The 27878-nt window shown below is 42.5% G+C and overlaps 1 protein-coding gene, 1 long non-coding RNA gene and 5 other non-coding genes across 9 annotated transcripts; 6 read left to right on the forward strand and 1 right to left on the reverse strand.

Moving 5' to 3' along the window:
• Window positions 1–7629: 7629 nt before the first annotated feature.
• On the forward strand, window positions 7630–7702 carry trnak-uuu (transfer RNA lysine (anticodon UUU)). The gene has a single exon. It is a non-coding gene; the product is annotated as a tRNA-Lys (tRNA).
• A 221-nt stretch (window positions 7703–7923) lies between these two features.
• LOC139566335 (uncharacterized) lies at window positions 7924–12209 on the forward strand. The gene is made up of 4 exons (XR_011673085.1): window positions 7924–8100; window positions 9645–9747; window positions 10855–10928; window positions 11942–12209. It is a non-coding gene; the product is annotated as an uncharacterized lncRNA (long non-coding RNA).
• Window positions 9934–10006, forward strand: trnak-uuu (transfer RNA lysine (anticodon UUU)). Its single transcript has one exon. It is a non-coding gene; the product is annotated as a tRNA-Lys (tRNA).
• A 1041-nt stretch (window positions 12210–13250) lies between the features above and the next one.
• On the forward strand, window positions 13251–13323 carry trnak-cuu (transfer RNA lysine (anticodon CUU)). Its single transcript has one exon. It is a non-coding gene; the product is annotated as a tRNA-Lys (tRNA).
• A 284-nt stretch (window positions 13324–13607) lies between these two features.
• On the reverse strand, window positions 13608–13681 carry trnan-guu (transfer RNA asparagine (anticodon GUU)). The gene has a single exon. It is a non-coding gene; the product is annotated as a tRNA-Asn (tRNA).
• Window positions 13682–14020: 339 nt separating this feature from the next.
• Window positions 14021–14094, forward strand: trnan-guu (transfer RNA asparagine (anticodon GUU)). The gene has a single exon. It is a non-coding gene; the product is annotated as a tRNA-Asn (tRNA).
• Window positions 14095–14368: 274 nt separating this feature from the next.
• On the forward strand, window positions 14369–27654 carry LOC139566203 (LON peptidase N-terminal domain and RING finger protein 2-like). 3 transcript variants are annotated; one of them, XM_071387238.1, is made up of 10 exons: window positions 14369–15772; window positions 22123–22241; window positions 22326–22446; window positions 22592–22918; window positions 23093–23210; window positions 23313–23427; window positions 23562–23683; window positions 23825–23983; window positions 24546–24858; window positions 25130–27654. In XM_071387238.1, the coding sequence occupies exons 1-10, from the start codon at window positions 15529–15531 to the stop codon at window positions 25328–25330; spliced, it is 1839 nt and encodes a 612-aa protein (XP_071243339.1). In that variant the 5' UTR covers window positions 14369–15528; the 3' UTR covers window positions 25331–27654. The 3 variants fall into 3 exon arrangements, with proteins under 3 accessions (XP_071243339.1, XP_071243337.1, XP_071243338.1); XM_071387236.1 differs by lacking the exon at window positions 14369–15772 and adding an exon at window positions 17989–20743; XM_071387237.1 differs by lacking the exon at window positions 14369–15772 and adding an exon at window positions 17989–20743 and having other exon boundaries at window positions 23105–23210.
• The last annotated feature ends 224 nt before the right edge of the window (window positions 27655–27878 follow it).

Consider the following 27878-nt stretch of genomic DNA (forward strand, 5'->3'; position numbering starts at 1 on the left):
CAAGTTTGTCATTTTTTTTACTCTTTGTTTTTTCTCTTTGTGTTGCTTATATTTATTGCACTTTCAGAGAAAAATGGTGGTCTCGTGTGTGTATATATATATATATATATACAGTGGGGAGAACAAGTATTTGATACACTGCCGATTTTGCAGGTTTTCCTACTTACAAAGCATGTAGAGGTCTGTAATTTTTATCATAGGTACACTTCAACTGTGAGAGACGTAATCTAAAACAAAAATCCAGAAAATCACATTGTATGATTTTTAAGTAATTAATTTGCATTTTATTGCATGACATAAGTATTTGATACATCAGAAAAGCAGAACTTAATATTTGGTAGAGAAACCTTTGTTTGCAATTACAGAGATCATACGTTTCCTGTAGTTCTTGACTAGGTTTGCACACACTGCAGCAGGGATTTTGGCCCACTCCTCCCTACAGATCATCTCCAGATCCTTCAGGTTTCGGGGCTGTCGCTGGGCAATACGGACTTTCAGCTCCCTCCAAAGATTTTCTATTGGGTTCAGGTCTGGAGACTGGCTAGGCCACTCCAGGACCTTGAGATGCTTCTTACGGAGCCACTCCTTAGTTGCCCTGGCTGTGTGTTTTGGGTCGTTGTCATGCTGGAAGACCCAGCCAAGACCCATCTTCAATGCTCTTACTGAGGGAAGGAGGTTGTTGGCCAAGATCTCGCGATACATGGCCCCATCCATCCTCTCCTCAATACAGTGCAGTCGTCCTGTCCCCTTTGCAGAAAAGCATCCCCAAAGAATGATGTTTCCACCTCCATGCTTCACGGTTGGGATGGTGTTCTTGGGGTTGTACTCATCCTTCTTCTTCCTCCAAACACGGTGAGTGGAGTTTAGACCAAAAAGCTCTATTTTTGTCTCATCAGACCACATGACCTTCTCCCATTCCTCCTCTGGATCATCCAGATGGTCATTGGCAAACTTCAGACGGGCCTGGACATGCGCTGGCTTGAGCAGGGGGACCTTGCGTGCGCTGCAGGATTTTAATCCATGACGGCGTAGTGTGTTACTAATGGTTTTCTTTGAGACTGTGGTCCCAGCTCTCTTCAGGTCATTGACCAGGTCCTGCCGTGTAGTTCTGGGCTGATCCCTCACCTTCCTCATGATCATTGATGCCCCACGAGGTGAGATCTTGCATGGAGCCCCAGACCGAGGGTGATTGACCGTCATCTTGAACTTCTTCCATTTTCTAATAATTGCACCAACAGTTGTTGCCTTCTCACCAAGCTGCTTGCCTATTGTCCTGTAGCCCATCCCAGCCTTGTGCAGGTCTACAATTCTATCCCTGATGTCCTTACACAGCTCTCTGGTCATGGCCATTGTGGAGAGGTTGGAGTCTGTTTGATTGAGTGTGTGGACAGGTGTCTTTTATACTGGTAACGAGTTCAAACAGGTGCAGTTAATACAGGTAATGAGTGGAGAACAGGAGGGCTTCTTAAAGAAAAACTAACAGGTCTGTGAGAGCCGGAATTCTTACTGGTTGGTAGGTGATCAAATACTTACGTCATGCAATAAAATGCAAATGAATTACTTAAAAATCATACAATGTAATTTTCTGGATTTTTGTTTTAGATTCCGTCTCTCACAGTTGAAGTGTACCTATGATAAAAATGACAGACCTCTACATGCTTTGTAAGTAGGAAAACCTGCAAAATCGGCAGTGTATCAAATACTTGTTCTCCCCACTGTATATGCATGTATATATATATGCGTGTGTGACGTGACATGACAGGAGAGCGGACTTCCACCAAAGTATGACTGCATTGGCACGAGGAATCCTTTTGGGTTTGGGTGGTAGATTGGGTGATAGTGTTGTACAAAGATCTCATAGACATGAAGCAGGCACTAAACCGAAATACACCGTGTGCATAGACATACTGTTGTAATTCAAATCAGGACATTGGACTATTCTAAGTATATCATTGAGGTGTAGATAGTTAATAAATAGGGATATACAATAAACACATCATAGTTATTGTTTTTGTTTCATACAAACACTATTTAATTAAAGAAAGCAAACTTACCAGGCTGGTTGGAACGTGTAACTTCAGCCTCTTCAGTGCCATATTTAAGCGCTTAAAGCGGCAATCCACAGTTGAAATGATAACAAAGCACCCCCCACCACTGTTTCAGTAAAAGGTTGAAGGATGGGGCTGGAGAAATGTAACCACTCAAATTCATAGACGGAGCTGTGGATGCAAGGACTTACCATCCATTCTGTTTTAACCATGTTTTGAGGCTATACAGTGTTTGTTTACATTTACAAATGTATATTTTGGCTTCTGATGGGGTGTGACAGTGGAACTAAGCTCATGGTGCATTTATAAGTTATACTCTCCAAGAATCAATGGGGTTATATCCAAAATGGACATGTCCAAAAATGTATATAGTAACTGCAGATTGCCCCTTTAAGCACAACCATCTCATAACTATACAGCAATGAACCTTCAATCAACACTAACAGCTGGATAGAATAGTCAGCATCGGGCCAGCTGCATGTTTTTTCTGCCCAACTGTCTGGGGAAGAAAGAGAATGCACTTTAATGACTTTTGTTGAATTCAAAGGATGTCAGTTATCAGTATATTGATTTTGATCATTTCATATTTGTATGACTTTATTTTAACCAGGGCTTGTGCCACCTTCAGAGAGTTGAGGTTGAGATCCATGGTGTTTTACAGGTGTTTGTTTTTGTGGTTCACACTGACTCTGGACTCACAAGTAGACTAGCCTGGTCCCAGATCTGTTTTAAGTGCTGTATAACCAGCCCCCATATGGTCGACCATGCAGCACTAACAGATCTGGGACCAGGCTAAAGATGACAGATGCTTCCAATAGATACAGTCAGAGACTACAGCTGGGTATTAATTTCTAGAAGGCAAGGTCTTCAGCGCTGCTTGCTTTATTGATTGATATATTAATGTAATTGAGTGGCCAGCCAGAGAGTCCAATCTGAATCAGATCCTGGATAAAAATAGAAGGCAGACCTGGAGGAATGGATTTGAATAATGTAAAGGGTCTCCTGGGATACAGTGGTACAAGTTTAACAACGAGGTACTAGGATGCCTGAGCTGACACATATAGCCTATCTGTTTTTGTTTTTATAGATTGTCCTGTAAATTGCCATTTTGTACAGTTGTAAATCATCAATAAAAATGTATTTAATAACTTTATGTAATTCAAGTTTTGTATGTACGGGATACACATGGTCTACTCCGTCCAATGAAATGCTTACTTATAATAAAATATAACAATACGAACATAAAGTAAATGGCTCAGTAGAATAGAATAAACATTTTAGCATAAGTATAGAGCAGTTTTTTTTGGGGGGGGGTATTCAATGAAAACAAACTTTAGAAAGTGGGGGAAAACGCCCCTGGCTATGGGGCAAAATGGCCCCCGAAGATGAATGTGTTCAAATCAATTGTATATGTTTTATTGTGCCATTTTTTTGTAATGGACTCTTAGAAGCTAAAGTATCTTATTTTAATTAAATAAATCAAATATCGGAAAACAAAATGCCATTGCACATCTCACTATTAATATCCTCACAATAACCAGGTTTCCATCCGACCTTTTTATGCTAGTAAAGTACATAAATGTCATGACAGGCCTGATTGAAACAACATTTTCCGGTTAACTTTCCAAATGTCTACAAAATAAAATAGGCTAGACAAGGTGAGATATTTTTATATTTTTCGGGTAAAATGAATTATGCAAAAAAATTCGGTGGAAACCCTTTAATTCGCAAATATTGATATAATAGGCATGATATTTAAGTAAACTTGGAGTCACGCGATGACATGTGTGGTCCTCCCACTACGACTCATCGGGCAGGCATGCAGTTTATTTACGGATTTTGTTTATTATACGGATTAAATAAATTATGATGAACTTCACAGGGTAGTGAAAAGTGCAAGGTGATGAGATCGATGCTGGTGAGATGATAATCGATGCTTGGCTGCCGTTTGACAAATAAAAATAATCTTGCTCTTTTGTCCATAATAATAATATCATCATGTAATCATGTAGGCCAGGGATGGGAAACTCCAGTCCTTGGGGGCCGATAGTGGTGTCACACTTTCTCCCATCCCTAGCAAACACAGCTGATTCAACTAATTGCATTCTAAACTGAAGATCATGATTAGTTGATTATTGGAGTCAGGTGTGTTAGCTGGGGCTTAAGCAAAAGTGTGACACCAATTTATTTGTTATTATTTTTTTTATTTCACTTTTATTTAACCAGGTAGGCCAGTTGAGAACAAGTTCTCGTTTACAACTGCGACCTGGCCAAGATAAAGCAAAGCAGTGCGACAAAAACAACAACACAGAGTTACATATGGGATAAACAAACGTACAGTCAAAATCTATGTACAGTGTGTGCAAACATAGTAAGATTAGGGAGGTAAGGTAATAAATAGGCCATAGAGGCAAAATAATTACAATTTAGTATTAACACTGGAGTGATAGATGTGCAGATGATGATGTGCAAGTAGGGATACTGGGGGTGCAAAAGAGCATCAAATAAAAATACAAATAAATAGCAATATGGGGATGAGGTAGTTGGGTGTGCTATTTACAGACGGGCTGTGTACAGGTACAGTGATCGGTGAGCTGCACTGACAGCTGATGCTTAAAGTTAGAGAGGGAGATATAAGTCTCCAGGGCCAGCCAACGAGAGCATACAGGTCGCAGTGGTGGGTAGTATATGGGGCTTTGGTGACAAAACAGATGGCACTGTGATATACTACATCCAATTTGCTGAGTAGAGTGTTGGAGGCTATTTTGTAAATTATGTCGGTAGGATAGTCAGTTTTAGAAATTATGTTTGGCAGCATGAGTGAAGCAGGCTTTGTTGTGAAATAGGAAGCCGATTCTATATTTAATTTTGGATTGGAGATACTTAATGTGAGTCTGGAAGGAGAGTTTACAGTCTAACCAGACACCTAGGTATTTGTAGTTGTCCACATATTTTAAGTCAGAATTCTAAGTCCAGAGTAGTGATGCTAGTCGGGCGGGCGGGTGCGGGCAGCAATCGGTTGAAGAGCATGCATTTAGTTTTACTAGCATTTAAAAACAGTTGGCGGCCACGGAAGGAGTGTCGTATGGCATTGAAGCTCGTTTGGAGGTTTGTTAACACAGTGTCCAAAGAAGGGCCAGATGTATACAGAATGGTGTCGTTTGCGTCGAGGTGGATCAGAGAATCACCAGCAGCAAGAGCGACATCATTGATATATACAGAGAAGAGAGTTGGCCCGAGAATTGAACCCTGTGGCACCCCCATAGAGACTGCCAGAGGTCTGGACAACAGGTCCTCTGATTTGACACACTGAACTCTGTCTGAAAAGTAGCTAGTGAACCAGGCGAGGCAGTCATTTGAGAAACCAAGGCTATTGAGTCTGCCGATAATAATGCAGTGATTGACAGAGTCGAAAGCCTTGGCCAGGTCGATGAAGACGGCTGCACAGTACTGTCTTTTATCGATTGCGGTTATGATATAATTTAGGACCTTGAGCGTGGCTGAGGTGCACCCATGACCAGTTTGGAAACCAGATTGCATAGTGGAGAAGGTACGGTGGGATTCGAAATGGTCGGTGATCTGTTTGTTAACTTGGCTTTTTTTAGAAAGGCAGGGCAGGATGGATATCCAGTTGAAGTTGGAAGTTTACATACACCTTAGCCAAATATACTTAAACTCAGTTTTTCACAATTCCTGACATTTAATCCTAGTAAAAATTCCCTGTCTTAGGTCAGTTAGGATCACCACTTTATTTTAAGAATGTGAAATGTCAGAATAATAGTAGAGAGAAGCTTATATTTCTTTCATCACATTCCCAGTGGGTCAGAAGTTTACATATACTCAATTAGTAGTTGGTAGCATTGCCTTTTAATTGTTTAATTTGGGTCAAATGTTTCAGGAAGCCTTCCACAAGCTGGGCCATTCCTCCTGACAGAGCTAGTGTAACTGGGTCAAGTTTCTGCGGGGGGTGCAGAGCTGTTGGCCGGGGTAGGGGTAGCCAAGTGAAAAGCATGGCCAGCCGTAGAAAATGCTTATTGAAATGATCGATTATCGTAGATTTATCGGTGGTGACAGTGTTTCCTAGCTTCAGTGCAGTGGGCAGCTGGGAGGAGGTGCTCTTATTCTCCATGGACTTTACAGTGCCCCAAAAGGACTGGATTTGCCCATCCCTGATGTAGGCTGTATATGTGCTGTAGCTAACAGCGCGCTGATAGCACTGTTGCCTAGTTCAGGGTTTCCCAAACTGATCCTGGGGCCCCCCCTGGGTGCAGGTTTTGGTTTTTCCCCAAGCACTACACAGCTGATTCAAATAACCATAGCTTGATGATGAGTTGGTTATTTGAATCAGCAGTACTGTGAGTGCTTTGAAATAAAAAAAACATGCACCCAGGGGAGGCCCTAGTACAGAGTTTGGGAAACCCTGCGCACATGCCAATACTAGAGTGTGAGAAAAACATCAGTAGAGTTGAAAATGTGATGGAAGCCCATTTAACTTGTGTTTGTTATTCGGTACATGGCAATTTAACAGCAAAAGGTATTTTATGTGCACTATGTCATCACGCAGAACCTTTTATCTGCCACAAGTCAATATGATGGAAACACATCTCTGGTGGGAAAATGTGCGTGTTGTTTTTATGCGTATTTTAGAATATTCACATGAAAATCTATCACCAAATTGGATGGAAACCTATTTTATGATCAGGTTTTTTATGTACGGCCCATCTTTTTATTTTCACCCTTCCTGTCCAAGTAATCCGAAAATATCTCAAAATTGATTGTGTAACTCAAAGAAGTTACTTATAGATGATTTGGAAATTATTTGGTAAATGCTAATATATACAGTAGGTACCATTGACTTGCATCGATTGTCTTGGGGGCATTTTGCCCCAAACATACTCACTTAAAATAAAAAACAGATAAAAAAAGATGATCTCTAATCAAGTGGATTATTTCTATTTAGGCTCCCCTACTGGTATATATAAAAAGGTACATAACTTTTTCTAAATTACAAAATATTTGATCAATGCACCTCAAAAACGTTTTTGTTTAGTGACTTAAAAGTTTAATGAGACAGATGGCATTTTTAGTTGAGCAAGACTAGTGGCATTCAGGGAAAGTGTCGAACACTTTTGGGAGACATAAAGTGGTTTGTGTGAGAATTACAGGAGCGGGGCGTTTAACCCCAAACCACCCTAATACAGGAAGGCACAATTTATAGTCCAATATTTACAAGGGTTTTGGGGAAGGTGGGATTGGGGTGCAAGTGTTTAAATTGAACAGTATTTAGCAATCATAATAAAAGTCTGATATCGATATAGTGTTTACCGGTTAATCTATCGTCAACAACTTTCCCTTATTCACAAGGATCCCACAAAACAACTGACCAGTCAGGACTAAACCACCAGGTGGCAGGCTACTCCCACCCAACAATGACTCCTGTCCTGTCCCACAAATCAGTGTCAACATTGACTCCTGTCCCGCTCATCAAAGTGCTAAAAAGAGCAGACAGTTCCAGTGTTTGTGTCCTTTATAATTTCTGAGAGTTTGGTTATGATATATAGTGGAAGTTCTGCTAAAAAGAGCCCGGATAGCTCAGTCGGTAGAGCATCAGACTTTTAATCTGAGGGTCCAGGGTTCAAGTCCCTGTTCGGGCGATGCCATTTTCTCTCCAGGGGTGTTAGAATCGTATAACCAATCTTAATAGGTGTTTCAATTACGCAAATCACGTGCCGTACAATTTTCAAAAGTCCCTGTTTGGGCGACAATATTTTCTTTCCAGGGGTGTTAGAATCGGATAACCAATCATAATAGGTGATTGAATTATGCTAATCACGTGCCGTACAATTTTCAGAGAAGAGTGACCTCTGTTGAACAGGATAGCTTGCAAAGGAGATGTGTGCACTGAAAAAAAACAAGATGTAATTCGTCCTCGGCTCTAAAGTTTATACATTTTTTGTTAAATACTTTTGCATACTTTAAATTTGAAGTACATCCCGTACCAAGGGGGTTTTAAGGCGTTTCTTGTCAGATGAACGACAGGTATACAAGTAACGTAAGTAGGCCAATGGCTGACCTCGTGTTGGGACTATGAATCGGAGTCGGCTATGCTCGGCTACAAACGGTTAATCGATCTGCTATTACACACGGATAATAAGCGGATACATCACTAATAATATAGTAGCCAATATTTTTTTTTATGTACAAGAAATTAATTAATGAACTGAGTTGCAGGCCTAGACAAGGACTCAGTCTTGAATGCAGGGGATAAACAGCACAGCTGGCTTGTGCATATTTGCCTATTTTTATTTAGGCTCACAATCTGTTTTTTCCCCAGTAGTTTTCTGTTTTACTAGAGACCTTATTCTAATATGAATCTTTCTGATCATATTAACAGGCTGGTTGTGTTGCCTACGGCATTAGCAACTCCCGCTCAAGGCGGTAATGGTCAGCCATGCAGTTTTCATGTTTTGGGGCCCGCTACTGCATGGTTGAAATCTGCATCTGACCATGCATTCTGTCCTTTCTTGATGTGCGCCCTCTGTTGCCACTGGGGTTCACTGCAAGTTTTACTTGAATGGGAGTGGAACGTCTATTTTAGGTCATGGCTAGAAGGGTTCAAGCTTTTGTCAAATTAACTTCAGATTTCACTTTTTGTAGCGGGTTAGGATAATTTACTCAGCAGGTTAGGATAATTAATGTAGCAGGTTATGATAATTAGATTAATGTTAAGAAAAGTGTTAGGGTTAGCTAAAATACAAAACTCAACTTTTTACGTTAATTTGACAAAAGGATCCATATGGGTGTACATATTAGTTTTTGCCCTAGCACTACACACTCTCGATTCAAATCATCCACTCATCATCAGGCATTGATCATTTGAATCAGGTATGCAGTGCTAGAGCAAAAACAAAAATGTGAAACCTTTTGGGTTCCCAGGACCAGGATTGAGAACCACTGAGCTGTATTGTTCTGTTTATGGTGTTGTAACAATCTTCAAATCAAAGTTTATTGGTCGCATACACAGATTTGCAGATGTTATTTCAGGTGCAGTGAAATGCTTGTTTCTAGCTCCAACAGTGCAGTTATACTTAGTAATAAAAAAAAATACCCGTGTAGTCCGTAAAACAATTAAGAAATATCAGAACGAGCCATGTCAGAGACCAGAATATAAATATACACAGTGTACAAAACATTAAGGACACCTTCCTAGTATTAAGTTGCAATTGGGTTGAGGTCGGGTGATTGTGGAGGCCAGGTATTTACTCTCCTTCTTGGTCAAATATCTCTTACACAGCCTGGAGGTGTGTTTTGGGTCATTGTCCCGTTGAAAAACAAATGATAGTCCCACTAAGTGCAAACCAGATGGGATGACGTATCGCTGCATAATGCTGTGGTAGCCATGCTGGTTAAGTGTGCCTTGAATTCGAAATAAAGCATCCTCACACCATCACACCTCCTCCTCCTCCTCCGTGCTTCACAGTGGGAATCACACGATCAGAGATAATCCATTCACCTACTCTGCGTCTCACAAAGACACCGTGGTTGGAACCAAAAATCTAAAATGTGGATTTATCAGACCAAAGGATATATTTCCAGGTGACTACATCATGAAGCTGGTCGAGAGAATGCCAAGAGTGCGCAAAGTTGTCAAGGCAAAAGGTGGCTACAAAAACAAGATGTATCTGACCAGCCAGACCAGGTAAGACTACACCACCAGGTGACAGGCCACTCCCACTCAACACTGACTCCTGTCCTCCAGTCCCACCCATCTGCTAAAAGGAGCAGTTAATTCCAGTGTTTAGATTGGTTATGATTTCTGACAAATACAGACCATAGTTTCTAGCACTGATAATGTATAATAACAGTTCCCCTTTTATAGAACAGAGCCCGGATAGCTCAGTCGGTAGAGCATCAGACTTTTAATCTGAGGGTCCAGGGTTCAAGTCCCTGTTCGGGCAATACAATTTTCTCCAGGGGTGTTTAAGATTCTTGTGTCCCCTCATAAAAGTAGTTAAATTGTGCTAATCACGTGCCGTATAATTTTCAGAGGAGTGACGTCGGTTGAACAGGTAAGCGCGCAAAAGAGATTTGTCGATTTGTCGAGATTTGTCGACTGACAAATATGATGTAATTCTCCCGCTGCTCTAAAGTTTATATATTTGTTGCATACTTTGAAATACATCCCGTAGCCTACCAAAGTTTTTTTAAGGGGTTGCTTGTCCGATATGCAAGTAGTAGGAGTAGGCCAAGTAGTAGGAGTAGGCCAAAGTAGTAAAACGCCAACCTTGTGTTGGGCCTATGGATTGGAGTCGGCTATGCTCGACTACAAGCTGTTATTAAGCTAGCTGGTATTACACACGGAAAATAAACCGATACATTACTAGTAATATAGTAGTAGTATTTTATTTGTGTCCAAGATATTAAAAGCCATTATAGGAGTTGCAGGGCTAGACTAGAATTCAGGAAAACAGTACAGCTGGCTTGTGCATATCTGCCTCCTGGTAGTAAGAAAAAAGGGTTTTTGTAAAAGTAGGGGAGTATGTTTGTTTCTTTGAAATGGTGCAGATACATCAACCTTCACCAATTCGCTTCAGGGGTCTCTTAGCTGTCCACGTGGATTCCATGTGTTCAGGCCAAAAAATGCATGGGCCAACTGTTACCCGTTCTGAGTCTCATGAAAATGGACATTGATGGTCTGTAAAATATGTAGGCATATATTTATTTAGGCTCACATTTGGGTATTTTCAGATATGTTTTTGGTTTATTACAGACAGTATTCTGTCTCTTTTTCTGCTCATATTGACAGTTTGGCCTTGGCGAGAGAAGTCGAGGCTGTGTTCTGTTCGGCATTAGCGACTCTCCCTCAAGGCAGTATAAATGGTAAGCCATGCGGTTTATATGTTTTCTGGCCCACCACTGCACCATTAATTTCCATTGTATTGACCGGCCATTGTCTATCCCATAGAGAATTGTAGAGGACTCTAGTGCCCAAAAGCCAGTTTTAGCATGGGTGGTGCCATTGAGACTTTCACCATTTTGAAGTAGTCAACTGGGCGGGGCTTCCTATGGGTTAAGGAAGGATCACATAATTCCATTTGGGTAATTCGGAGGGATAATCCAATGAATTATACTTGTGAGCAAACATTCCATAACTGCAGGTGGCAGTAAAACGCCAACCTCAACTTTATACCTATTCAAATGGCACACTCCAGGTGGCTGTATGCACCCTTTTTAGTTTGTTTACCAGCTCATAGAAGCAGTAGAAGAAGAAAATGGACTACTTCAAAATGGAGATGGCCGCAATGGCGCTGCCTAAGGGTTTCTATTGCTCCAATCATTTTATGTCAGTACTGCAGTTTAAGTGACGCCCGGCCTAGAAAGCCAAATTCCATAGAAGGCCACATAGAGAGGTCAGATTTGAAAAATCACTTTAGTCATCACCTTTGTGAACAAATCATCCATTGAATTATTAAAATAATTGTCGCTGAGGCCAAATGTTTTTGTTCCCCCGTCACTTTCAGTCAAAGATATTAACAATTTTTTATATTCATCCAGTGTCTGCTATGTTTTTGGATGACGTGATGATGTGATGTTGGTCTGTATAAACCAGATGCAACCCAGATATAAACAGCGCTGCCCTGCATTGTGCAATTCCAGTCCTCTGGGGCCTCATTGGTGTGAGGATCTGTGTTTATTGCACTATAACCCAATACTATAACACATGTGATTGAATATTAGCAACTGTTGGTCTGGGTTCCTGTGTGTGTGCTGGAAGTAACATTTTGCCCCAGATAAGTGTGCTGAGAAGCTGTGGTTAACCTTGAGCGAGAACAGTATGCTTTCTATGCAGGTGCAAATAGCTCAAACAATGTTACAGAACTGTCTGACCTCAGTCTCTAGGGTGTGGGAGCGTAATCTACACAGCAACAGCGCCGGACACCAAGGAGCGCCAAGAGGCTGGGACCAGCCTGAGCGCCGGCGATAGGCTGAGCAAGTTTAAACCACGCTCAGCCTCTATTGTGATAGGCCAACAGACGGGTTGGAACTACGTCTATCACAGTATAAGAACAACTGTTTACTTACATCCTGCCAGTTCTCTGCTTTACCCTGCGTGGTGATACAGTGAACCCGTATATACGAAAATTGCATTTACCATTTATCACTTGAGTTTAATAAAAATACTTAAAGTATATTCGGTGACTCTGAATCACATTTTGTCCTGATACCAGATTGAATTGACGCAACCATTGACATCGGTGTCACAGTTTTGCCCCAGCCCCAGCTAACACACCTGACTCCAATAATCACCTAATCATGATCTTCAGTTTAGAATGCAATTTGATTAATCAGCTGTGTTTACTAGGGATGGAGAAAAAGTGTGACACCAATCAGGCCCACGAGGACTGGAGTTGCCCAGCCCCAGTGGGACAGATACAATGATGAGTCCTCTATCATTCTCTATGGTCTATCCTTGCTGTGCTTCTCTGTTACCACTGGGGGCTACTGCAAGTTTTACTTAAACGGGAGTGGAACGTCCGTTTTAGAAGGGCTAACATACAGTGTTATGTTTATGGTGTTGTAACAACCTTATTAGCTTATTAAAATGTATGTGAACAATACCGCACGAACCGAAGCACTTGTCTTTAAAAATCATGTTATTTACAAGGGGTCTTTAGGCCTCGTTGGCGCAGTAGGCAGCGCGTCAGTCTCATAATCTGAAGGTCGTGAGTTCGAGCCTCACACGGGGCAGACATGTTTTATTGTAATTTTACGGTTGAAATGAGTTTGTTTTATACAATTTACTATATTTTATTTTGAATAATGTTTATGGAGAATCATCACTTTGTGTGTGCCTCTGTGTTTGACAGTGGTAGTTGAAACTGGGATCCAGTGGAGGCTACTGAGGGCGGAGCCAATGGAATGGCATCAAACACGTGGAAACCATGTGTTTGATGTATTTGATACCATTCCACCGATTCCGCTCCAGCCATTACCACGAGCCGAGCCATTACCACGAGCCATTTAAGGTGCCACCAACCTTTTGTGCTGGGATCCCGTGTTATGTTGTCCTGTCTTTTGTCCCAACTAGCCCTCTCTCTTCTTTGTGGCCAGGCTCCATCCATGCACTTATTTTATTACTGAAGTAGGAGTCACTGATATTGCGATACGTTTTAGGCTCTGAGGAATGCTGTGGTCATCAGTGCCCGGCTAGCTCAGTCGGTAGAGCATGAGACTCTTAATCTCAGGGTCGTGGGTTCGAGCCCCACGTTGGGCGCAATTCTTTTTGTAGGGAGAGGAAGTGTACTTGGAATTTTGGAGTTTGTGTAAGAGTACTTTTCACAGGAGTTATGGCAGACGTTAGTCTCCCAGCGCTCTCTGTTCTGGGCGCTGAGATTATGGTAGAGGGAACAGCACTAGTTCTGTCATGGCATTATAAAGTACCAGTATATGTGTTTAGGGAAAGAGGTTTGCAAAAGCGTTGACGACTCTCCAGCATGTTGTCACTGCTTTTTTCGTCATATTTGTAGAACCAGACGTTCAAAGAGAACTAAAAGATTTCGTCCCTGGGTGGGCTCGAACCACCAACCTTTAGATTAACAGTCTAACGCGCTAGCCGATTGCGCCACAGAGACGGTGAAACGTATCAGAATAAAACATGTTAAAAATCTGCATCGTCTGAAATTGGGTGACTGTCAGAATTTTATTAGAGTTTAGAGAGCACCGGTAAGGGGTGATTTGTATTTCATGTAGTCTCAGGATGTTGACACTGATCTCTCATTAGCTCAGCCTACTATGGGTGCTGCCGTGCTGCAAAGAGTGTTACTGGTCTTCTCAGAGCAGTGCATGTGTAGCAAAGGAAGAAGTCTCTTAGGATTGAAAAGCACCCCAAGTACGACAGAATGCAAAGATTAATTGATCTAGCACTGGGACGGTGACATTCTTAGTTACAGTCACATTTACATGGTGCAACCGTCTCTGTGGCGCAATCGGCTAGCGCGTTAGACTGTTAATCTAAAGGTTGGTGGTTCGAGCCCACCCAGGGACGATATTATTTTTTGCACCCTGATAAATAGGTCCTTGCAACCCAGAACCTTTGGGACATCCCTACCCCATTTTAAAGTTGACATTTTAAATGGTTATGGTTAGTTAAGGGTTTAGGGTAGGGACGTCCCAAGTATCCCGGATAGCACTAATCCATAGGGCTGGGCGATATGACGATATATATCGTCTGACGATAGAGCATAATATGAAACGATAGAAAAACGTCTATCGTTTATTTTGTTGTGTCGCAAATCACACTCTTTACGGTAGTATTTACGTCAATTGGACGACGCTTTGCGTTTTTCCACACGTGCGGTGTGGCTGCGGGAAATTTGCAACACAAACAAACATGGAGGAACGTGACACAGAGCACGGAGATCATACCTAAAAGAGGGGCTACTTCGGTCGCATGGACGTGGTTTGGGTATGAAAAGTCTGACACAGACCAGAAAACCGTCCTTTGTAAAATATGCCGCAGGCCGGTCCCGACAACAGGCTCAAACACCACTAACCTTTTTTTTTCACCACCTACGCAAGAATCATGTACTGAAACAGTACGGAGAGACTACGGATGAGACCCTAAAAAGTAAAGTCGAGTGCCCAAAACAAATTCCAGACTCAGACGTTGCAAGAGGCTTTCACGAAGATGGAAGGAGATAACAGTTGCGGTTATAACTTACACCCGCAAAGACATGGCCCCAATTTACATGGTAGAGAAACGGGGGTTTCGTGAGTTGGTGCTAACACTCGACCCAAGGTACCAAATGCACATTGATTTGTGACACGTATTAATGCCAAAATAATATGCAAAATAGGCAAGCCCCCCCCCATTTTTGGGGGATATATTTTAGGCCCATATTTATTTTGTTTCCAACTATATTTCAAGTGTTTTCCATTTACCTTTTTCGATTTTATACATTCATATTTTATATTTTGTTACATGCTTAATTTAAAATTCGCACTACTGTTCTAAATAAAAGGATAAAATAAAATATGAGTAAGTACCTTTTAATTCAAAATGTAATAAGAAATAGGCCTTTACATGTGGTTATTTTATATAAAATATTGATTCATTGAATTTACAGAAAACGTGTTATATCGTGATATGCATCGTTATTGGGATATGAAATGACCTATATCGGGATATGAGATTTTGGCCATATCGCCCAGCTCTAGGGTAGATCAGTGGTTCTCAATCTTTTTCGGTTACTGTACCCCCACGTGATTTTTACCAGTAGGTCTATGGTCTCATGAATCTTCTCAAATACCCCCTATGGATAGGCCAAGTAGTCTGGACATAAGAACAGCGATTACTCACCTCGAACTGGACGAAGATTTTTTTCTTTAATTAGTCCGACGCGAAGGATATGCTGCTTTGTCAGGACAATGTACAAATCCCCGTCATCAGCGTGAAGAAAAAAACAGAAAAGGGGGGAGGATGGCGGATTGCCTTGTAAGAATTTGCCGACGAGTAGGTATACCACCACTACCCTCTGTATTATTGGCCAACGTGCAATCATTGGAAAACAAACTGGACGATCTACGATTAAGGCTATCCTACCAACGTGACATTAAAAACTGTAATATCTTACGTTTCACCGAGACGTGGCTGAACGACGACACAGATAATATAGACCTGGCTGGCTTCACCGTGCATCGACCGGACAGAGCAGCTACGTCTCGTAAGACGAGGGGCGGGGGTGTGTGTCTATTTGTCAATAACTGCTGTTGTGCTTTGTCTAATATAAATGAAGTCTCAAAGTATTGCTCGCCTGAGGTAGAATACCTCATGATAAGCTGTAGACCACACTATCTACCATCTATATTATTCTTAGCCATCTATTTACCACCACAAACCGATGCTGGCACTAAGACTGCACTCAACGAGCTGTATAAGGCCATAAGCGAACAAGAAAATGCTCATCCAGTAGCGGCACTCCTAGTGGCTGGGGACTATAATGCAGGCAAATTTAAATCAGTTTTACCGCATGTCATATGCAACGTTTTCCCTCGCCCTCCATTTGGAAAATCTGACCATAATAATATTCTCCTGATTCCTGCTCATAGCAAAAACTAAAGCAGGAAGTACCAGTGACTCGCGCTATATGGAAGTGGGCAGATGACTTGCCTAGTTAAATAAAAAATAATTAAAATGACGCGGATGCTACGCTACAGGACTGTTTTGCTAGCATAGACTGGAATATGTTCAGGGATTAAATTTAAATAAAGGTTCAATAAATTTAAAAAAATCATCCAATGGCATTGAGGAGTATACCACCTCAGTCACCGGCTTCATCAATAAGTGCATCAACGACGTCGTACCCACAGTGACCGTACGTACATTTCCCAACCAGAAGCCATGGATTACATGCAACATTTGCACTGAGCTAAAGGCTAGTAGTGTCCCGCTTTCAAGGAGCGGGACACTAATCCGTCCGCTTATAAGAAATCCCGCTATGCCCTCAGACGAACCATCAAACAGGCAAAGCGTCAATATAGGACTAAGATTGAATCCTACTACACTGGCTCTGACGCTCGTCGGATGTGGCAGGGCTTGAAAACTATTACGGACTACAAAGGGAAACCCAGCCGCGAGCTGCACAGTGACGTGAGCCTACCAGACGGAATGCCTTTTATGCTCGCTTCGAGGCAAGCAACACTGAAGCATGCATGAGAGCATCAGCTGTTCTGGATGACTGTGTGATCACACTCTCTATAGCCGATGTGAGCAAGACCTTTATACAGGTCAACATTCACAAAGCCGTGGGGCCAGATGGATTACCAAGACGTACTCAAAGCATGCTCGGACCAACTGGCAAGTGTCTTCACTGACATTTTCAACCTCTCCCTGACCAAGTCTTTAATACCTACATGTTTCAAACAGACCACCATAGTCCCTGTGCCCAAGAAAGCGAAGGTAACCTGCCTAAATGGTTACCGCCCTGTAGCACTCACGTCGGTAGCCATGAAGTGCTTTGAAAGGCTGGTCATGGCTCACATAGACACCATCATGCCGGAAACCCTAGACCCACTCCAATTCGCATACCGCCCCAACAGTTCCACAGATGACGCAATCTCAATCGCACTCCACACTGCCCTTTCTTACATGGACAAAAGGATTGCCTATGCGAGAATGCTTTTCATTGACTACAGCTCAGCATTCAACACCATAGTGCCCACAAAGCTCATCACTAAGCTAAGGACCCTGGGACTAAACACCTCCCTCTGCAACTGGATCCTGGACTTCCTGACGGGCCGCCCCCAGGTGGTAAGGTTAGGTAACAACATCTGCCACGCTGATCCTTAGTCCCCTCCTGTACTCTCTGTTCACCCACGACTGTGTGGCCAAGCATGACTCCAACACCATTAAGTTTGCTGACGACACAACAGTGGTAGGCCTGATCACCGACAACGATGAGACAGCCTACAGGGAGGAGGTCAGAGACCTGGCAGTGTGGTGCCAGGACAACAACCTCTCCCTCAATGTGATCAAGACAAAGGAGCTGATTGTGGACTACAGGAAAAGGAGGACCAAACAGGCCCCATTAACATCGACAGGGCTGAAGTGAACGGGTAGAGAGTTTAAAGTTCCTTGGTGTCCACATCACCAACAAACTATCATGGTCCAAACACACCAAGACAGTTGTGAAAAGGGGAACGACAACACCTTTTCCCCCTCAGGAGACTGAAAAGATTTGGCATGGGCCCCCAGATCCTCAAAGTTCTACAGCTGCACCATCGAGAGCATCCTGACCAGTTACATCACCACCTGGTATGGCAACTGCTCGGCATCTGACCTTAAGACGCCACAGAGGGTAGTGTCTACGGCCCAGTATATCACTGGGGCCAAGCTTCCTGACATCCAGGACCTACAGTACCAGTCAAAAGTATGGACACACCTACTCATTCCAGGGTTTTTCCTTATTTTTACTATTTCCTACATTGTAGAATAGTAGATGTGTTGTGGCGAGGTAGGCGTGGTATACAGAAGATAGTCCTATTTGGTAAAAGACAAGAGTCCATATTATGGCAAGAACAGCTCAAATACGTAGAGAAACGACAGTCCATCATTACTTTAAGACATGAAGGTCATTCAATCCGGAAAATGTCAAGAACTCCTCAATGCCATTGGATGAAAAAAACAAACATGTATTTAACCTTTTATTTAACTTGAATCCCTGAACATATTCCAGTCTGTGCTAGCAGAACAGTCTTGTAGCGTAGCAGCCGCGTCATTTAATTATTTTAATTTAACCTTCATTTAACTCGGCAAGTCATCTGTCCACTTCCGTATTGCGCGAGTCCTTTTCCCGAAATGCAGAGTTAAGATACAGATAAAAACATACCTATATATAGAAATAGTGACATGAGGAATAAATACACAGTGAATAACAATAACGAGTAAAAGTAACATGGCTATATACGGGGAGTACCGAGTCGATGTGTAGGGGTACGAGGTAATTGAGGTAGCTATGTACATATAGGTAGGGGTAAAGTGACTAGGCAACAGGATAGATAATAGACAGTAGCAGCAGCGTATGTGGTGAGTGTTAATGGGTGTGTGGCGTCAGTATGCATGTATGCGCGTGCTGTGTGTGTGTTGGGATGTCAGTGTACGTGCGTTTTGTGTGTGGGTAGAGTCTAGTGTGTGTGCACGCATAGTCAATGCAAGATAGAGTGGAAAAAAGTATGTGTATGTCTTCCGGGGAGAATGGGATATACAACAACAAAAAATCGCAGTTGCTCATATAGTAAATGGACCAATAAAGTAATCCTTATCTTAAATAGATCTATTTTTTAGAGAATAACTAGTATGAATAAAAGTTTAATGAAAAAAAGAAATAACATAACAGCCTCCAATATATAGACACTAGTGTTCTAACATAGATGACCCTTTAACTAGCCGGCTACCACCCGGTTACTCAACCCTGCACCTTGTACATAGACATGGACTCACTGGTCACTAATAATGGAACGTTAGTCACTTGAATAATGTTGACATACTGTTTTACTCGTTTCATATCTATATACTGTGTTCTACTTTATTTTAGTCAATGCCACTCCGACATTGCTTGCCCTAATATCTATATATTTTTTAATTCCGTTCTTTTACTTTTAGATTTGTGTGAATTGTTGGATACTGCTGCACTGTTGGAGCTAGGAACACAAGCATTTCGCTGCACCCGCAATAACATATGCTAAATATGTGCATGTGACCAATAACATTTGATTTCAGTTAAGTTTGACAAACGCAGTAACTGTCATTAGCCTATCAATAGCAAAATGTATTTTTTCATGAATAATGACGTCTGATAAATAAATAACCATTATGTTTAGTCTATAATCTTTCAGTGACCCACTATTTCTTGTGCATGTTAAAAAAAAAAAATGTAAAAAATGCTTACATAATTTTAAAAAATCATCTTGATCAAGGTTTTGTTAGCTACTTTGGACAAATATAGACCCTTTGTATTATACGCCTCGACTCTAGAAATAAGGAACTTTATCCTAGTTATATGTATCCATGTCATAATCTCCAAGAAACGGACCTTTTCCATTCATCATTAATGTTCACTTACACAACCTCCTGTCCGTTACAAAACGAACCATATAACACACGAAAAAAACACCAACACACCAATGGGGTCTCTCCCTTGAAATCACGTGCCATTACCAAACGCAGCGCATTCACCTAGGTCACAGTAAAATTAGGTTGACGGTTTATGGGTGTTTATATATGTATTATGCGTTGATTAATTTGAAGCCCAATATCCATTTAGAATTTCTCTCCAATCGCGTGTATCCTAATTCGGGAGGTTATACAAACTTTCAGTGTAGCAGGTTACATAAAAAAGCAACCAGTGATTGGACGAAGTCAATTCTCGGTCTGTCTTTATCGACCAATTCATTCATTTTATTTTAATTGTTTTTTTTACACATAGATGGTATAGACGTCACTAATATGGATGTTCGTTTTGAAAACCACTTGGATTATTTTATCCACGACAATACTGCTGCTGCGGGGTTGTGTCCAGAAATGCTGTCAGTTGCACGGGAAGCCTTCCGTGCTGGGGACTTCAACCTCCTTGCTGAGATCTACAGCTCCCAGCTGGCGGACCTCCGACACCCGGACCGGAGCCTCTGCCTCCTGAAAGCGGACGCGCTCAGCCGGGCAGGGCGGATAGCGGACGCTCTGGAATCATACTGCACCGCCGCCAATTTGGACAGGTTACGACCAAACGAACTAGGGTCTCTCGTTGACTGTATTGTGCACACTTTGCGCGTAAAAGAATGCCTTAAAGAATCCGATGGTGTTTCAGAGGATGAGCGTTCGTTGGACCTGTTCTCATGTCGGCTTTGCAAGTGCTTGTTAATCGAGCCAACAACTTTGGAATGCGGCCATACATTCTGCAAACCATGCATTGAGGATGACGGTATCAAAGAATGTGAATTATGTCGTTACAAACTGAACGAAACAAGTAGAGAATTAAAACCAATCTGTTTTAAAGTGAATATAGTACTCAGTGGCCTGTTGGGTAAATGGTTTTGCGCAGAGAGTGAAGCAAGAAGATGCTGGCTTGAAGGGGATAGATTGTGGAACGAACGTGGCTTTATCAACGCTCTTGAAAAATACAACAACGCTCTTGAAAAAGGTACAGTAAAATAAAAACGTATTTAAAGGGGAAATCCGCAGTTGAGACAAAGCGTATTCAGCGAGACTTTTAGTAAAACGCTGAGGGATGGGGCTGGAGAAATGTAACCACTCCAATTCATAGAACTAAAATTGCAGTTAAACAAGCTAACATTTTGGGTTCTGATAGATAACTGTTGAACAAAGGTCATGAGCCATTTTAAGTTATATTCTAAGAATCAATGGGTACATAACATACATTTTAAGTCCAAAAAAACTGAAGATTGTCCCTTTAACATTGCATTATCATTCTATTCTTATGATCTTTCTGTGCACATTGAAATAAAAGCCTGTAAGCCACTTCTGTGAAGTGCATCGGTTTGTAGTAGGTTATGTCAACCCATAAGGTCATAGCCATGTTATTGACATCACTGATTGAAGGGGAACAGCCCCAGACTGCAGGGATAATCCTATCACTGCCACCAGTGTAGCGATTGGGTGAGGGGAAACAGTGGTTATGGGATAAGTGCATTACCACATGTGCCATGTTCATAACACAAACTATACCAGATAGAGGTTGGGATATATCAGCATCATCACACCATGATGACAAGTTCAGCTAAGGCATGAGTTGTGTAAGTAAAGTCATGCACTTTTGTCATAATAGCACAGCCAGAAGAATCATGATTTGGGCTGACCTGGTTTGTAGAGAAATGCCTGTGGAGTTTGAGAGAACTCTAGTCTAGGGATTAGTCTAGGGATCAGAGTAGGCAGAAGGTAGCTTCTACTTTATTATTTTATGCATAGGTAGCTATGGTAGGCTTTCCAAATAAGTCAGGCATTTCATAGACAAGTGCTTTGTGGTGTTAGACACAGGCAGACATTTTTGTCTTGACCCACACACAGCATTTAATGACAGAGCGTCTGGAAGTGACACTCCTCCTCTAATCTCTACCCATCAGTAATGTAGGCCTCAGCGCGCAAGGTAATAGGATAGAGGTATGCAATGATCTGAGGCCCGAAAGAGGGCAGGAATGGTGGAACTGCTTCAACTCATGACCTAGCCCAGAACTAGTTACATATGACCTGGATCTTATGAAATAATATTCTGCCCTACATACAGCTTGTCATCATTTGCGTAACTGTTTATAGGTTGAATATTTAGGTAACACATTACCCTCTCAGGGGGGGTTGTAAAAGGGTTATGAATACAGGTAAAGCTGTTAAGTAATGACATATCAATGACAAACTAATAATTAACTGTCTTCAAACCCATACAGCCTGGTTTTATACTGGTTTTAAGGTACTGAACACGAGCAATGGAGGATGCTGGAGATATGTGAATAACTTAAGCTGAATCTGACTCTTAACTAATGTTTGTATCATGTTCTCTCCTCACAGCCCCTTCTATGTGTGGGCTGCTGGGCCGACGGGCAGAGCTACACATGGAGATGAACAACTTCAGACAGGCCCTACAGGATGGAGACGCCATGTGTCGACTGACGCCCCTCTCTCCCAAGGTAAGGAAACACGCAACTGTTTCCTGACATTAACACATTTACCCAAATGTTTTTGTGTAAGTTACTTGGGTTTTGTGTTCTCAGGCTCACTACGTGAAGGCCCTGGCTCTGAACAAAGCCGGTTATAATGAAGAGGCCCTGCAAGAATACTTCTACTGTCTGGCTTTGAAGCCAGACTGGACGTCAGTCAAGCTGGAAACGCAGAAGTTAAGCTACTCCACTGTGTTTCTATACCATTAAAGTTATATTAAATTGAATGAGTTAGTTCACCAAACCAGTTACGCAACCACTTGTGTGCCCGATTGACTGCGATAACTGCCAGTCACTGTCTTATGTCTCTTTCCCCCTGTAGATGCTCAGTGAGATGTTCTCCGTGTTCAAGAAGGACGGTCTCCCCACGTCATCACTCCGCCACCACCGAACAGGCCCCGCCTCCCAGCTCAAACCGGCCTCCCTTCTCCTCGGCTCCCTCCATTCCACCCCCCGTAGATGGAGCCAAACCCCTATTGGCCGTAGAGAAAGTTTGTCTGACACTGGGGCAGAGACCAAGTCCTCATGTGAGGACTCCAAGACCCTGGCTTCTGTCGTGGCTGCCTTACCTCTCCCCCCTGGCCTAAAGAGGAAGTTCTCAGACGAGCCCCAAGGCTCTGCACCCCCCAACAAGCTCCCCAGAAAAGGTACCCAATCCAACCTCTCCCATTCCAATTGGCAATTATTTATTGTTGCCAAAAAGTAGATTTTTAAAGTAATACTCGTGAACAAAAATCTTGCAAAGTATCTTAGTGTTGCGTGAATGCAATCATTAAAAACGTATAGAAACCTCTGCAATGATGTAAATGTATTTGTTTGAGTCTTGTGTTCAGATGAGTCAAGCTCATCCCAGATGCCTGCTGCTTGTTGCAGTGAGAGGAGAGAGGTGCCTCCTCAGCTCCTGGATAGCACTGACATGGACTGCTCTGTTTGTATGAGGTAAGTCAAACACACACACACACCCTGTTTGTAGGTCCAGTTGTCACTACGCAGTTATTAAAACCTGCCCCCCCCCCCCCCCCCCCCATGCGTTTTCTCCAGGCTGTTCTACGAGCCAGTCACCACCCCCTGTGGACACACCTTCTGCATGAAGTGTCTTGAGCGCTGTCTGGACCACAACCCCAACTGCCCCCTGTGTAAAGAGAACATTACAGAGGTAAATAGTCACCACACAGACCTGGCTTCATTACTATTGGAAATGAATACCAATTACTGAAAGACAACATGAGGTAAAAATGAGTTATGACCCAAATTCCCCTTGTTATCTAATTGAACCTGTTGTAATTGCAGTACCTGGCCACTAGAGGGTACCATAAGACCCTGCTGATGGAGGAGGTGCTGCAGCGCTACCTGCCTGAGGAGCTGGCTGAGAGGAGCAAGGTGCACCAGGAAGAAATGGCAGAGCTGTCAAAGTGAGTCAGGCCTCATTACATTTCAGCCCCTTCTCAAAACAAAATGTCTGACAATGTTTTAGAATCCATCATTATGATACAATATTATTTGGGCAGAATATCATATTTAGTGGTTTAACCCACGTTTTATTCTCTCTGCAGCTTGACCCGGGAAGTGCCCATCTTCATCTGCACCATGGCATTTCCCACAATCCCCTGCCCCCTGCAAGTCTTCGAGCCGTGTTATAGGCTGATGATCCGACGCTCTATGGAGACGGGAACCAAGCAGTTTGGAATGTGCATCGCTGACGACATCAAAGGGTGAGTGGAGGTTTTACACCTGTGCCCACACAGCCATCAAAACACTTTGACACTAGTTTAACCAAAAGGGTAGCAAACCTGTGTTTGCGACTCAATTCAAGACCATGTTAGCCCACCGAACTAACGCCTACCCTAGACACTTTATCTGTGGGCTAACAGGTTTCTGGAATAGTTACTCATCCACACAGGTGTAGCTCTGTGAACTACCTCCACTACACTAGCCTATCCCTCACACTTTCACTCCAACAGATTCATGTGAGCAAATGGCTAATACAGATGTAGGATCTTAATTTGATCACTCTTTTGTTGCAGAGAATTTCCCTGCACAGCGGGAAATGCAAACTTGTAGTGTATTTTGAGTTTTAAAAAGGCTTCTGTAGTTTGTAAATTCGACTTGATTTGCCCTAACGAAAAACTTTATCAACCCCTACAAAAATGTCCATAAATTATAATCCACATAATAATTCCCATTTCCAGTTGCTGCAGAATTATTTTTCTGCTGTAGCAAACTGGCTCAAAATTAGATCCTACATTTGTATACCCTGTTTTTCCCTGGCCACAGCTTCGCAGACTACGGCTGCATGTTGGAGGTGACAGACGTGAAGTTCCAACCAGACGGGCGCTCGGTGGTCGACACGGTCGGAGTGTCCCGCTTCAGAGTGCTGAGCCACGGCCACCGTGACGGCTACAACACAGCCAAGATAGAGCACCTGGAGGACCAGAAGGTGGATGGAGAGGAGCTCGTGGAGCTGCAGAAGCTGCATGACTGTGTGTACGAGCAGGCCAGCACCTGGTTCACCTCCCTCAAAGACAACATGAAGAACCAGATTGTCTGCCACTTTGGACAGCTGCCCGAAAAAGACTGTGACATACAGGTAAGAAACAGTCAGCAGATACGTACAGTAGAACTAGGGTTCTGAGTTTTTCCTGGTTTCGTTGCCTGGTCAGGAAAAACTCTGACCATGTAGATCCACCCAGCTAAATCTAAATCCTCGTATCTGTTCATCTAAGAATTCACCTTCATAAAATCTGATTAAACTAATAAACAGTGGCATCTTGGCAGTACACACTGTTGGTTGTAATATGGAATAATTCTCTGTGTCCTGTCTTCTCCAACCCTACCACACACTGCCTCTGTGTTCTCAGGGGAGTGCCAGTGGTCCTGCATGGTGTTGGTGGCTGCTGGCTGTACTGCCCCTGGAGAAGAGAGCCCAGCTAAGCATCCTGGCCATGACCACCCTCCGAGAGCGCCTCAGCACCACCCGCCGGGTGCTCAGCCTCGTCACACGCAAACACCCGCCACCACGGCGACCATCTTCAGCAGCAGAATCATCATCCTCACTGTAGTGGCCCCCTGGAGGTGATCAGTTTAGAATCATCTGGGCCCAGTTAGATAACTTTTGACAATCTGGATTTCGCCTATTGGCTAGGATTAAATACATATGAATAGAACAGGAGTCCCTGTTGAAGTCAGTTATTTTTCTGTTCTATTAATTATATTTCTATGCATTTAATCCTATCCGATAGACAAAACCAGATATATCATTTTTGGAAAACTGGGCCCTGGAGAAGGGAGAAACTCAATTTTCCTCAGAAGCTCTAGCCTCAGATAGTTTCAACAGTGGGAATGATTTACCAGTGTTGTTCATGATCTCAGGAATGGGTTTCTAATTGAGTCTTACAAAAAGGGTCGATGGACTAGCCCTACCCAACCAAAACACATAAATGGGTGTCAGGTTCGCGCACATATCTTTGGGTAAATTCCTTTAAGTCCAGTTTTGTCATGTTTATGTGTGGTACATTAGGTTTATCTTGTTTTATTGTTGACCTGTGTACAAATGAGGCCTTAAATTATTTCTGCAATGTTTTTTTCTACTATTCGCCATGTGAATCCAATTTTCATGTACAGAAATGTAGCATTTTTCTATGGGACATAATTAATAGAATAATGCACACCATCCATTACTGAAACAATATGTTCTAGTGTATATTGGTAATCATGGCAGCAGGGAGCGCTTGATGCAAGCAAGAGAAAAATAGCAGCACAACACATTGTAGTAGCACCAAAGATCCACAGGGTGGCAGCTCTTTTGTGGTGGACAGATCCTCTCTGTCATAAAAACAATGGACAGTAGGACATCACCCCTGTCATTCAACAGCCTAGTTTTAGTTTAGTTAAATTAATCAAAGCTCGATTTAAATATAGTAAGCCTAACTCATGTCTTTATAAGTGGCTTCATAGCTAGTCAACCATCTTGATTAATTAACCAATAAACTTGCTCAATTCCCCAGATGCACATCGGAAGTAATGTTTTCAGCCTCTCCGTTGTTTTCCCAGCAACACTGCTGTATTCTCCTGGTCTAGCCAGACTGGTCACAGGAGCTGAAGTTGGTTTTAAAAACAGTGTCTTTGTCCCGGGTTGAAGTCCCTTAAGGTAATGTTCATCATTGGATGCTGTACAGCAGGGGTGTCAAACTCATTCCACAGAGGGCCAAGTGACATCAGATTTTTTTTTGTTTTTTTCCTTTCAATTAAGACCTACACAACCAGGTGAGGGGAGCTCCTTACTAATTAGTGACCTTAATTCATCAATCAAGTATAAGGGTGGAGCAAAAAGCTGCAGACACTCGGGAACTCTGTGGAATGAGTTTGACGTGCTGTACAGTAACAATGAGGCCAAGTGGTGTTTCTTTCCACTGTGCTGTTGTGAGGCATGCATAGACACTCACCTTCATAGTTATCTACATGAGTCTATTCCAAAATCACACAGTAGGTCTCTTTCCCCCCACAAACAGAGGTTGTCAAGAGGCCTGGGCAAAGGCACAAAATATGCCATTTTGCAAATTGTAAAGACAGGTGTACTCTGTGTGTGCACCACATTAAAATCTTCTGTGACTTAGCGTATCTCTCACACACAGTCAGATCTAGGAGATGCAGTCAGGTGAGTAATTTGGGTTACTATGAAGTCAGAACCGGAAACGACACATTTGTAGACAGTCACCTCCGTGCTCTGTCATCACTGTGTTGGAATGATCTGGATTCTCCCCCAATTGATTCATTAGCCAAACCCTCTTGATAAACACACGCCTTCATTTTCCCAGACCAGTGGAGGCTGCTGAGGGGAGGACAGCGCATAATAATGGCTGGAAGGGCACAAATGGAATGGCTTCAAACCATATGTTTGAGGTATTTGATACCGTTCCACTGATTCCGTTCCAGCCATTACCATGAGCCTGTCCTCCCCAGTTAAGGTGCCACCAACCTGTGTCCCAGACACATTTGCAGAAATTGCTCACTACATTTTTGGTAACAGGAATGTGAAAATTGCAATTCATTGCATTCAATTAATCTTAACTAATACCTTTTAAATGTATGATTTTGATACTTGTGTGTTAATTTGGGCCAAAATGTTTATTATTCAAACCATTCCATGTAGTTATACATTTACCATAGACTTCATCCTCCACAGTCAGTTGACTCGTCAATTTGAGTGTGTTGGCCACGCCTACTAATTGGCCAAACCTGATCTTAATTGGTTTGTGTCTTAAAAATAATGCTTTGCGGAGGTAGACATGCTGTATGCTCTGCAGGAAAGGTTTTTGTTGTGTTAATTAGCATGGTCTCTTGAACCATCTGTTTTATAGCCTAATAAATATTTATTGAATTCTGACCATTTTTATCTGTCCAGTTATTATTTTAACTCCTTGATGTGCATGGGGTAAGGCCAGCTCCTTCACAAGGAACATTGTTGCTTGCCATTTTGTATAGAATACACACAGATCACATGATCTATAGTAGGAAAGAACAGTGTGAGTTACCACGCTGATGTTATGAAGCACGGGGCAACTATAGAAAGGTGTCTGAATATGAGGCTAACATCAGGGGGGCTTTGGC

The sequence above is a fragment of the Salvelinus alpinus genome, chromosome 38 (assembly GCF_045679555.1).
Source record: "Salvelinus alpinus chromosome 38, SLU_Salpinus.1, whole genome shotgun sequence".
Taxonomy (NCBI): Eukaryota; Metazoa; Chordata; class Actinopteri; order Salmoniformes; family Salmonidae; genus Salvelinus; species Salvelinus alpinus.

Bases quoted from the DNA above. Each gene is read 5' to 3' on its own strand.
- LOC139566203 (XM_071387236.1), top strand. From the start codon at position 20,053: ATGGATGTTCGTTTTGAAAACCACTTGGATTATTTTATCCACGACAAT. The intron at 22,242-22,325 runs GTAAGGAAACAC...TTGTGTTCTCAG, and splicing joins TGACGCCCCTCTCTCCCAAG to GCTCACTACGTGAAGGCCCT. The intron at 24,859-25,129 runs GTAAGAAACAGT...CTGTGTTCTCAG, and splicing joins AAAAAGACTGTGACATACAG to GGGAGTGCCAGTGGTCCTGC.